At 39.2% G+C, this 12,754-nt stretch overlaps 1 protein-coding gene across 1 annotated transcript in view; it reads left to right on the top strand.

Annotated features, from left to right (window-relative positions):
* SCUBE1 (signal peptide, CUB domain and EGF like domain containing 1) overlaps positions 1 to 12,754 on the top strand; it is a gene marked incomplete at both ends in the record, with an annotated part of 212,072 nt that overhangs the window by 50,783 nt on the left and 148,535 nt on the right. The window contains one exon of the mRNA XM_082012017.1: positions 4,599 to 4,733. Coding sequence (XP_081868143.1) covers positions 4,599 to 4,733 — 135 coding nt within the window. The remainder of the gene's footprint in view (positions 1 to 4,598; positions 4,734 to 12,754) is intronic.

Here is a 12,754-nt window from a genome sequence, read left to right as displayed (position 1 = left end):
AGGAAAGTCTGCAGTATTTATCAGTAGTTCATCTCTCTATCACAGTGTTCTGCACTGCATCTTAGAGAAATCTTCCAAAAGTTTCAAAGAGTAGCTTAGAGAAGAGCTAGCAGGATCAGCTCCCTGGATCATGAGTCAAAGTCCTATTTTTAGAAATCTCCAAAGAATCTTAATGCTATAGTAAGTGAATTGTACTGTGGCTCCCAAATGCTTTGGAGACTTTGAAGATGAGACTCAGATTTCTGAGGGGCTTAAGTGCTTATGAAAATGCTGACATGAAAGAAAAATGTCAGAAGGAAGGAAGAGAAGTTCATGGGAGGAAGTGGACAGTGGACATACTGCTCTTGACATTGACTCTGTATAGTGTTTCCACTTTTGTATCTTCCTGCTTGTGGGTTTGGTTTCAGACCTTAGCAGACCTTTCTCCCTCAATGGTATCCAAACAGGACACTCAATCAGAATAGGTTGTTTAGGCCAAATACTGCAGGAAGCTCTAAGCCAGATCAGGGTAAAATACCAGTGGAGCTAGTTTGAAAAGTTTGTCAGATAAATTAACTGAGAAACCAAAAGCATTTGTTTATTTAATAAACAAAACATCCATCTTTATCAACTGTAGTTTCCTACCCTTTGATACTGTTCCACATTACCGCTCTCTAGAGGACCTCATCTTACCAAGGTACAGAACACAAGTTTGATTATGTGAAGGCGGTGGGCCAAAAAGCTAGAGGCCTTATGCAAATTCAGATATGCATCAATTTGCATAATGCTTCTGATATATAGATAGATCTATATATGTATGTATATATATATGCAGCCATTAACTCTCCTCCTCTTCTGAAAGACACTTCTCCTTTCCCAGCCTCTCCCTGAGCTGGCTCTTCCCTATCCCTTGTTGTCCTTGATGATGACTGGCCAATTTGAAGTCCAGGCCCTTATCACAGGGCCCTTATCATTCCTCCCTGGAATCATAGGTTTGTCATTCTGGTCTAAACTCTGTATAAGTAGCTCTTGTGCTGCTTGTCATCTTAGGTATTTATTTGCGTGGGTAAGGAGTAGTTAAGGGCTGTGGAAACTGAGTTATTGTAGGTGCTTTGATCAGGGACTGTCTTTGGTAGATGTAATCACAGGACAGTTCTTAGACTATTACAGAGAATGGCTTTAGGACATATATTCACTTTCTACTAGTTTTTCCTCTTTTTGAGGATGAGGGTTTGAGGAGCCATGTGGAATAACCATCTGAGCTCAGCTCAGGTGAGAACCTTTTTCCATCTTTTTGTGAGCTTGGATTGCATAGGTTTGCTGAAACCTTGCTCCAGCTTCCACACCCTGGGATCATCATCAAGGATTTTGAGGCTCAGATCTCCCGTAAGCACTGGATAATGTACTGTAGGAATCAGCATACTGTCAGGTGGTGAGGCTAAGCAGGGTGAAAAAACTTTTGCCAGATAAGGAGCCTTAGAAAAGGATTTGAGTTTCCACGCACCAGTTTAAAGGAAGGGAGACCTGCACCTGCTGCCTTGGGGCTGCCATCCTCAGGGAGACAAACCTGGTCCTGGATAAGATGACCAGTGGCAGCTGATCTTGTGCAAATGGTTGCCAAAGACAACACATCTTTTTGTTTTAAAAAAAAAAAAATTCTTTTTTATAAAGAGTAGAGTAATAAAGAAAGTGAGCTTTGTATTTATGCTTAATAAATTTTTGGGGGCTTAGACTTAGATGTTTGAGTGAAGGGATTTTACATCGTAAGTGGCTTTTTTCTTATATCTAGAGTTAGGCCCTGGGGTGCAGATCTCCAGCAGGTGTAAACTGTCACAGACTGGCAACAATTAAAGCTCCTGAGAATCCACCCTCAGTTTTTCAAAACAGTCAACAGCCCAGTTTGACATGTAGAGCCTCCAAAACTGGAGCCAGAAGAGCTTTATTGAAAACCTGGCTACTTATTTTGGTGTTTACGTGGATTTTTATCTCTAGAAAATCTGGTCCAAAATGCAATCTCACATATGCTGCATTACCGATGTTTACAGATTCAGCCGGGTAACTTGAGCTGCTCTGAACAAGAGTTACGCAAACAATGAAAAAAAGAAAAAGCCCCTTTGGCAGCTATTTAATTTGTAAGCTTTGTAAGCTTTCATATACGTAAAGGAATTATTTTTTCAGATCTACCAAAGCTTGAGCTCCTTGGAGTTGATGGAGTTCTCTCTCCCAGCTTCAGAAGACTTTTTTTACCCCATTCTCTAAACTGGGTTAGTAATAGGCTGATCATAAAGTGACTTTATTGGAAAGAGAGTTTACCAACTAAATAATTTGGTAAATATTTTCTGGGCAGCCATGTCCAATAGATTGCTTGGTGTGGTGGATAATAGGCAGTACCGACTTTTAAGACTGCAGTAAGACAGAGTGCTCCAAAAAGCCTGACCCTAGTAGGACTGAGGCCTGAGAAGAGAAAATGTTAATCCTACACCACCAGATCAAGATTTATTGGAAGGCTTGTGGTATGGAGATAGAGATATAGTAGTCCTAGATCCCAGCTGCTCCCTTTCTTCAACTCCTTCTCTTCATAAATACATATTAAAAAAATTCTGAGGCAAGTAATTGAAAACAATTGGAAGAAGTTCCTCACAGTAAAACTTTTTAAAGAGTTTAAATTGTAATAACTTTTATTCCAGCATATGGATTTGGGACTTGGTGGTAAATTGAGCTGTCTCTTCACGGAAGTGGTAAATCATCAGCATTTACTATCAAGAGCAGAAAAAAATGTTTATAAATCATTGCATTTGTTTCAGATTATTCATCAGAGCTGGAAGGCAATTCCAAGTTCAAGCTGCTTTGTGATATGATAAACAGAGCGCTGGGAGGGCTGTGTACTTTGTAGCAAAATTTGGGGGTTTGTACATGTACCAACTGAGACTTTTGCCTTCAGTAAGTGTTCAACTAATCTTCCAGAGAGGAGGATCTAGATTCCAGTGTGCTGTTTTGAAGGAACACGTTTGAGTTGGTGCTTATAGGGCAAGCAAGGCCTGCTGACTCACAGAGGAAGAGTCTCAGAAAGTTGTCTGATTTATCTTTCCTTCTTATACTGCAGTAGGCAAGGAAAATCTTCATTTCTCCTTTTCCTTGGCCTGCAAAACTGCTCTGATGAGTTATGAAAAAGTTCAAATCAGGAAGAGAGCAAAAATTGAGGGCAGGTAGGATTTTGATACAGAAAATTTGAGGCAATAGTACTTAACATTTCCTGGTAAATAAAAAGAGGGAGAAGAACTGTCTACGCACTTGCATTGTAGTTCAGGTCAGGAGGAGCCTGCCTGGTTTCCCTGGGTACTGCTGCAATTACCCTAGAGATTTTTTGCTCTGTGAGAAAGAGCTACTGAGTGAAGCACAGGCAGCACACCAGCACAAACAGCAATAGCAGGCTTAGCCGAGCAAGCTGCCGGAGCTAGCCAACAGTTGCTGCATTAGTTACTGGGTGAGTTTCTCCAGCATTTCAGAGCTTCCTGGCCTTGCCTGCAAGAGTACTGGCAAAAGCAGCTTGGTTTTACCTTAGTGTATTGTGGCTAGTCCTGGAGGAATTAATTTCTGCAGTAGCTGTGCCAGCTCCTCTGAGTTTTTGAATGTTGTGAATCATTTAGCTTTGTTGTGTTTTTTCCCCTCTCCAAAAATAAAATGAAAGCAAAACACACACCAACCCATTTGCTGACATGTTGGCACACACAGTGAAATAACTAACTGGTTGCAGAGTCACCATAAAAATGGAAAGCATAGAATTTTCAGGTGGCAAGTTGCTTTTATCAAAAAAAAAAAAAAAAAGAGCAAATGGATATGATATACCTTTTATGAGCAAACCAGGAGAGTTAAAAGGTTGAATGTGGGTCAGATATCTTTTAGTGGCAGTGGTTTCCCAATGCTGAAACATATGTGCCTGTTAAACACAACAGCATAAAAACTTTTATGCCAAAAAGAGGTGATGGGGGGTAGGCAGGGACCCTCAAAACAGTCAGTAGCTAATGCTGCCTTTGTGGTTTTATATATTTGCCTATTAAAATGACAATACAGACATGGAACATTTAGATTTAAGAAGCCTTCTTTTCATTAAACAACATTAAACAAACTGACAAAGTAGGGGGTTATGACTCCAGTAATTGAAACATGCTGTTCTGTTCAAGACCAGAACTCTATAAAGACTCTTTTCACCCAGTAATGCCCTTTGTGTTTGCCTGCTACCCCTACTAGAAATTACTGTAGGCCTGAAGTATGTCTTTCCAAGTGGAGTGGGAATGACAGAGTGCAACACCACACTTGGCAGATGGGGTCACAGCCTTTTTAGGATGTTAACATTCATTGTTCATTGGAAATCAATTTGCAGCTCAGAATACTTGGAGACTTAGCTGGACTCCCCTCCCCAGTGTTTTTTTTATGTTACCTTTAAACCTAGTATGCAGGAAAAAGAATTAGGTGGATTAATTTGGATTAACTTTGATGGGGTTCGGGTAGTTTTCATTAGCTTAATTTACAGTGTGCCTTTTTATGGATTCCTTGCTCTTCTAGATGTATATTCTGAATCTGTGCATTATCTTACATTTCTTTTTCCTTCTCTCTTCTAGATGTTGATGAGTGTCAGGATAACAATGGAGGGTGCCAGCAGATTTGTGTAAATACTATGGGAAGCTATGAATGTCAGTGCAAAGAGGGCTTTTTTCTGAGTGATAACCAGCATACCTGTATTCATCGCTCCATTGGTAAGTTTTCAGTGTGCTCTTTAGAATAATTTTGTTCAATCAGAAATGCAGAAACTGTTTAGGGGGATTCTTTTTATCCCCAGAGCTCCCAAAATCATGTTACTGGTTGGTTGGAACTGACTGACTCCTCTGCTACCCAAACTTGTAGCAAAACTATAAATAAGAACAGGGGAAAAGACTTTAGTTTGACATAGAAATTATACTTGGTTCAAACAGCAGGCTCTTTGGGCAGGCAGAGGCAGATTTTCAAATGGCAACTTTCTGCTTCTGAGTTTCCAAGACTTAAAAATTTCTCATCTGTTTATTGTATAATAGTTCAACTTTCTTCTACCTTTGAGAGCATGGTATCTTAAATCAAAATGAACAGCTTGTTGCTTCTGGAAGTTATACAGGTTATGGTTTTTTTGCCAGTCATGTAACTCATTGCTTCATTGCAGACTGATGACGGCTGATATTATATTGACACAGCATTTTCTTTGGTTCAGTACCCTGTCTAGAGTGGATTAGGAGACTGCTTCTCTGTTGCCTATGCACTAGCAGTAGAAATAAGGAATCCCTGCAACACTGTGATCCTTGTCTGCTGCTGCTTTTGACTAGAATAAGCAGCTCTCCCTTTTCTGTACATGTCAGACATGGAAGACAAGTTTGAGAGGAAAGAGAGAAAAGAAAACAGCATAGCTATAAATCTTTGCAATTAAGTGGACTCTTTCTGTGTTCATTCAGACTTCTGGTGACCCTGGCAGCAGTGGGAATATATGCTAGCAAACTCATTTACCAATAGGCAATACCAAATGACAAAAATTGACCAGATGAGTCTGGTGATCAAGGGTGTAAGCACGCTGTAAATTTCAACAAGCCACACAAATGGTTCTGAACAAGTCAGCAAAATTAACCAGAAAATGCTAGCTGGACACAGAATACAAATTTAGTCACTCTGTTGACAGGAAAGCAAAATGTTGCACTGTACCATCTCAGAAATGTAAGTGTGTTTCTGGCACTGTGTGTCTGCTTACACAGAATTGTAAAGACAAATAGTAATTTTCATTTTCAGAAATGCGAATCTCTGGAATATATTCACAGGTCCACTTTTCAGCATGATTATTAAATTTTAAGCAATTGAGGTATTTTGATTATGACAAGAACATAGAATTAAGCTCATTAACCAATGCATTTTAAAGGTTGTTACCTAATAGGTTTTTAGTCATTCTTTTCAACGTAAATTGTTCAAATTTCTGTCCAGTGTAAAGTAACCCTGACACAAAGATATCCAACAGAGCAAAGAATAGTAGCTCGAGGCTTAATGAAAACCACTTGCCGAGTACTGCGATACAATCATTATTTCAATTTGCACATTATAAAAATTCCCAGCTGCAATAAAAGAGAATTTAGTTATCTGAGATGGAAACTAATGAAATAAATGAAAAATGAGACTCTAAAGGCAAAAGTTTCTTCTAAAGAATAGATTTATTGAGGGAAAAGGGTAAGTTTTTATGGCAAAGAAGATTCCTAGTTTGCTGGAAGGACTGGGGCGGTGGATTTAAAGGTTGGCTGCTATATGCACATAATAAATATGCATGGGAATAATATATTTGTGTTAACTTGTTTACAAAGAAAATGTCATATAAGATGTGGACATTTAAATTGAAGCAACATCTTCAAATTATTTTAGATCTGAAAAGACCAAGCAACCTACCAAATAGACTGATGGTCATTGCAAAGTGCTTTATGAACAAACAGTTTGTAGCTTTTAAAAAATAAAGTACCAATTTACAATAACAGCAAATATTACATTGTAGTGCCATGGTTCCCCACAGAAATACATCAGGTGGGTATGCTGGAGGAAGGAAATGAGATTAAATGATCTCTTTCAGTTGTCAGTTGACTGAACTGCAAATAGTAAACATGCATGGTGAGAAAGTAAATGTTTTTTTTAATATCTGTGTTTACTCACTTTCATCTGTCTCACTTGTAAGTGCCACTACAGAAACTGCTGGAACGCAAAAATACACATCAACATATTTAGCCAGAATTGTGCCTAGGGCTAGATTGTGTGTATATCTCTGTTGGTAAACAAGGCTGAAGTGGACAAAGGCACACCACATAGCCAGCGTTGCAATCCAAACACAAAGGCGCTGACTTGCCAAAGCCCTTTAGCAAGCTTGTTGACTTTGAGCATAATAAGATCCATTAATTGCAGTGGGATTACTTCTCTGTCTCTGAAAAATGCATGTGCAGTCACACAATCTCAGTGTCCTTGACATTACCTAAAGTCTCTTCAAGGACTCAGCTAGTCTAAAACAATCAGCCACAAGGTTCTTCATGCAGTTTACTGCCACCTTTTCCCTCCTGTTTTCAAATGCCTTGGGAGAAGGGGAGAAGCATCGTGCAAGGTGCTTAGGACGTACTTGGAGTTGGGATGAGTTCAGCATGGAGGGAGCAGTACCAAGCCTAAGCAATGCCCTGTCTGCAGGCCCAGTTCTCCTGCCTCAGCCATCAGCAAGGCTGGTGCTAATCATGTGGTTTAAGCTCATCAGCTGGTTCAAGTGATGTGGTAGCTTCAGAATTCAAAAAGGGCATTTGATATTCTCTTGGGGGTGGAGCAGAGGAAGGAATATGTCCCTTTTTGCACTAAGCAGCCGAAGGCAAGGTGTCTTCTGGTATGAGGCACCTGCCTTAAAATTGTCAGCTGCTGTGTGAACTTCCTCAGCTTCCAGAGATGTGCTGTGCCTGCCCCAGTGTTTCAGGGGTGTATTGTACCACTGTGCTCCTACCCATAAGCTGTGGTTAAAAGCCACGCTGGAGTTCATGGTAGGGGCTTTTAATATCATTCTTGTGTCCCAAATTACATGTTTGCTTGCTATCTAGAAGTGTTCTTATTATTTCCTGTGGACAAAAAAGATTAATGATCCACAGAGAAATATGAATTTATACCAATGGAAGGCCAGGCTGACATTAAAGTCAGGGCAAACCCTGGTTTCCCAGTATTTGCTTTGTTTCACTGTCTTCATTACAGGCCTACCAATATCTTATATTTAGTCTCAGTATCTTTTGGGAGGATACTATACCCAGGAGAACCTACCTCATTTATTTTTTGCATAAAGCTTAATTTCCCTTTGCTGAGTCAGATTTCAGTACTAGTTTACTTACAATAATGATAGCAACAGTGGGGAGAGAGAATGGGAGGGCGAATGGATTGTAAAAGATAAGGAGAACTTAACAGTTGTTTATCGTAGTACATCTTAATTGCATTAGTAGGTGTGAACACTGTGAATTATACCAGAGACACGTTTGTGTTTGTCTCCTCATGACTTAAAAAGAAACCAGAATAAAACAGCTGTTACTGTATCATCTCCAGCTCCAGAGGGAGCATGTGTTTAATAAATGTGGAGATCACTATCGTACACTACAGCTGTGACTGAGTCAGGTGAGTGTGTTACAGCGTGTTTTCCCTTAATTTGATGATAAGCCAAAAGCCCCAATTCAGCAAAGCCTCTAGGCACATCCTTGTCCTAGTGATAGCAAAGTTGGTTAAAAATCTGATTTGAGCTTCAAAAGCATCAAAACAGACAGAGTTTAGCTATATGCCTGTATCTCTGCTGAAGTTCAGAGTGATCAGAATGAAGGGTATGGTATGTCCCATTTGCATTATAACTACAAAAGATATTCTGGTCAGGAGCCCTGGCTACAAGCTGCCTCACCAACCAAAGTTCTCAGCTGAAGCGTTACAGAAAGCCATTGCTGTCCCACCTCCAGAGGACAAGTCTCCTAAAGCACAAAGGTTGTTTGTTTGGAAGCCCAATATTTCAGGAGTTCTGTGGCTAGGAAGACTTCTGTCATTTTGGATTCCATCCCCTGAATATCTGCCTAAAGCATAGTTATATTAATGGTCTTATATCTACTAATCATCACTGCTGATGTTTTTATACAGCTGTTGCCAAGTGAACTAAAAAGGCAGGTGCAATTAGGAGTGGTAATTACAAGCGGAGACAAGAAGAGGTGGAGAAGTACCAGACTATAGAAGGCTGGAAATTATGATGGTCTGGTCAAACGGTGGAAAAGCTTTATATATGGTTGTCACTATCATTTTCAAGCCTGTTAAAAAAACATTTGGCAAGGAAACGCTTTTTCACTTCCTTTATCCCATTAGCCTTATGTTCTTAGTAGAGTTAGGGAGTTTGACATAAAGTCAAGCTACCACAACTTAGCAAATTAGTGTGCTAGAGTCTCAAAACCAGCTTGTCTCTTTCTGCACTAAAAGTGTAACAGTTTAGTCCCAGAGGAAAGGAAAACATGCAAAGCCAAGTTGTATTGCATTTGTTGTGGGCTTTGTGGGCTTATGAAATAGCTTACCATGCTTGTGCTGATACATAGTAACTTATTAAACTTGATTATACATTTAAGCCCTTGTTAATTTTGCAGTAGTAGCATAGGAGTCCGTCAGTCAGCTGACATCAAACTACCAAGTTTCTTCTTGTTCTGAGGATTATAAAACCACCTTTGTTCAATTTTTTTCATTCCCATGATTTTAATTTCTGTGATTTATTTTTATTCCTTACCTGTTTTCTTAGTTCAGTGTGATTTTATAGTGGTGGAATAATGTGTTAGGACTCCCTGGGAGGAAGCATGATCCCCAGTCAGTGCAGGAGAGGTTACAGGTTGGGATCCTGGACTTTATTCCCATCTCTGGTGCTGATGCCTTGTAGGACTCTGGGCAAGAAGGTTATCTTGACTCAGTATTTCTGCAAAGCACTTTAGAGGACAGAGGTGAGGTGCTTTTTCTGCAGAAAGCACAATAATCTACTCGTATTTAGATTAATGTGGAAGGGTGACTTTAAATAATTAAGTGTTGCCTGCACTGTTCCAGACTTTATGAAGTACAAGGTTTCTCATCTCAACTATGAAAGCTCTTTCATGATGATGTAACGGGTTAAATTACTCCATTACTTGAATATACTTTGCCATAGCTACCCTGAGTACAGGCACCCCATTCACTGTAACAAAACAGACTTATCTGTCTTTTTAAATTGGAATCCTAATATGATTGTAAAGCAGAGGAATATATGTAAAGGAAATTTTAAGGAAATCAATCAATTAGATAACATAATAAGAAAACCTTTCAGGCAGCGTAAATTTTATCTGGACAAATATGCTGCTGTCTTGGAAGCTTTTTCCTAAAACTCCACACAGTATAACCTAAGTGTGATAGAAACTTGTCTGTTTATACATTCCCATGATACATTTTGAATAAATAGTTCAATTGATTATCTTTCACAGAATGTAGGATACAGAATATATCCAGGACAAAACGCTGAATAAATCTTATTGTGCCCTGTTAGAGGGGTATAAACTATGAAAATTGCTGTACGTTGGTTTCAGGGATTCTTGTTTGCTCCAGCAGCCTGCATGAAGGCCACCTCAAATTTACTTTCTCCATTCTTCTGGAATGGAAGGAGTTTGTAATTTGTCTGGAGGGAAAATGCAACAGGTGAAAACATCTGGTATAAGTAAAAAATAATCTCTGTTAGGCCTGATCTCCCTCCTCTCATATATCAGTGATTTATCATTATTAGGAGTAGTAAAGTTACACTGATACAAAACTAGTTTAAGTGTAATCTGACTTAAGTCCAGCTGTGAGGGGAAGCAGTAACTATATAATCATAAAAATAGTACTAGGTGACAGTTTAGGACTAGATGTGAGAGTAAGCAGTCTCACAGAATCATAGAACAGCCCAGGTTGGAAGGGACCTTTACAGATTATCTGGTCCAACCTTTTGTGGGAAAGGTAGCCTAGAGGAGAACATCAAGTGCCCTGTCTAGTCACATCTTGAAAACTGCCAGCAATGAGGACTCTACCATGTCCCTGGGGAGATTGTTCCAGTAAATCATTGTTCTCATTGTAAAAAATTTCTTTCTTATGTCAAGATAAAACCTCTCCTGGTGCAACTTGTATTCATTGCCCTTTGTTTTCTCCACATGACTCCTTGTGAAAAGAGAGCCTCCATCTTCTTTGTAGCTGCCCTTTAAGTACTATCCAAATAAAGCTGAGTCTATTCAAATAAAACTGCAAAAGCAGAGTTTTAGGTATCAAAATTGTCAGTAGTTTTTTGTTGGTTTTTTTTTCCCCTTCAGCTTTTCACATTAAGGTCTTCAATAAATGTCAGCTCAAATGGCGACTGCTTAGGATGTCATAGAACTGGAGGCAAAGACATGTCACTTTTGGCTTACAAAAATTTTTAATGCATCTGAAACCTGAGTCTGCAATCTTCCTTTTATAGGTAAGAAAACTGAGGTGTAAATACTACAGTATTGTCTAAAGCTCTTGTGACTGTGTCTGAACTGCAGGATAGATTCACTCCATTAGAGCAGCTGCAGTGCTGCTCCTCAGAGCAGTTCAGATGGAAACCAGGATGTGAGCAAATGATTTGGGATATGAAATCAAGATAAAGTTTTAGTACATCCCAAGTTGCAAAGTCAAATACATCCAAGTAGAGTTGATTGCAGGCCCTTGTTGAGTTCCTGGGGACCAATTCAGACTCATGTCATACGCAACAAAATATGATGAAGATGCTACATATTCTACCTCAGTTTTATAGCTCACTTGCCTTCTGAAAGAAAAATATTGTGCTTCAAAATTTTCTGGGACTTTGAATTGGGTTTAATTCAGAAAGAAAACTAAATTTGGTTGAGTAATCAATACCCTCTGCTCTTTTGCTTCAGCTGAGATTGAATGCACTAGTAAAACAACTGGTTAGCAGGATGCAATGGTAATGAGTTCATTGAAACTTAAAGGAGAAATCTCCCAATGTTCAGGAACAACAGTAGATTGCCAAAATCTGGGATTGAATTCTAAGAGTATTGTGTAGAAGCTGTCCTGAAACAGGTCCCATATTCAAGTGTACTGATCAGAACAGACATAAATATTTTAAAAATTAAAAAAAAAAAGAAAATAAAACTGAAAAAAAATAAGGCCTGGATGTACTAGAAAACATTAACCGGTAAGAAATCTAGAAGTCACATGTGTAAATTGCATGTAGATGCACAGCTGAATATGGCTGACTAAGTGATAAACTAGGACATGCAGATAATTTCTCAATGAGCCAGAATCTGAAATAGTTTTATAGTACTGTGGTTGTTTCTGAATGGCTCCATTGCCAAATGCCTTTTGGTATGGAAAGGATGAAACTAAAGGGGAAAAGAAGTGTGTAAGAAAAATGAAGCTGGAAATGCAAAGAAGTGTGTCTTGGAAGGAGCAGCTGCTTCAAACACCCTGCAGCAGCATGACAGCCAGCCAGCTTGCCAGGGGGAGCAGGGAATTTGTAAGTCAGATCAAAAATCTCTCCGCACCTGTGTGACAGAAAGTGCAGCAAACAGTCTGTAGCTCAGCAACTGACTGACTGGCAGTGCTGACAAGATGGGAAGGCTGTACGCATGAATGGGAAAACACACTGGAAAATAGTACATTTAAAAAAAAAAATTAAAAAGAGAAAATATGCAAAGGGGGCTTTCACACTCAATCATTCAATAGCATTGGAAGTGAACCAATGTTCTGTTCATACTGTCTGCTCTGGATATAGCAAGATTATACTAAATAAAAGAACTGACATGTTTTTTAAAGGCCTCTAGCATCCAGTTGACTGAAACATCAGGTGAGAAAGATCTGGGAAGAATATTAAGCCAGAGAGTACTGGAAAAAAGCTTGCATTCACACATGCACACAACAAATGGACTCTGTTTTAAATATAGCATACGTTGTATTTGTCATGATGTATCTCTCTCATGCCATTTGGGATACAATAATGAATTCAGGTCCTGCTCTGAATACCATGTAAATATGCTCAATATCTTTCATACCTACTGTACTCACTACGGGTCTCTCCATGTTATGTCTCGTATTTTTCACTGTGCAGAGAAATCAGCTACAGACCATGTTGCAGGCACCGTTCCTCTTTTCTGTTATTCATGACAAATCTCAGATATGTGATCCAGCAAGAAATCTCTAGAGGTCGATACCACAATATGTT

This window comes from Phaethon aethereus, assembly GCF_964289735.1.
Source record: "Phaethon aethereus genome assembly, chromosome: 1".
Taxonomy (NCBI): Eukaryota; Metazoa; Chordata; class Aves; order Phaethontiformes; family Phaethontidae; genus Phaethon; species Phaethon aethereus.
This window is presented reverse-complemented; position numbering and strand designations above follow the sequence as displayed.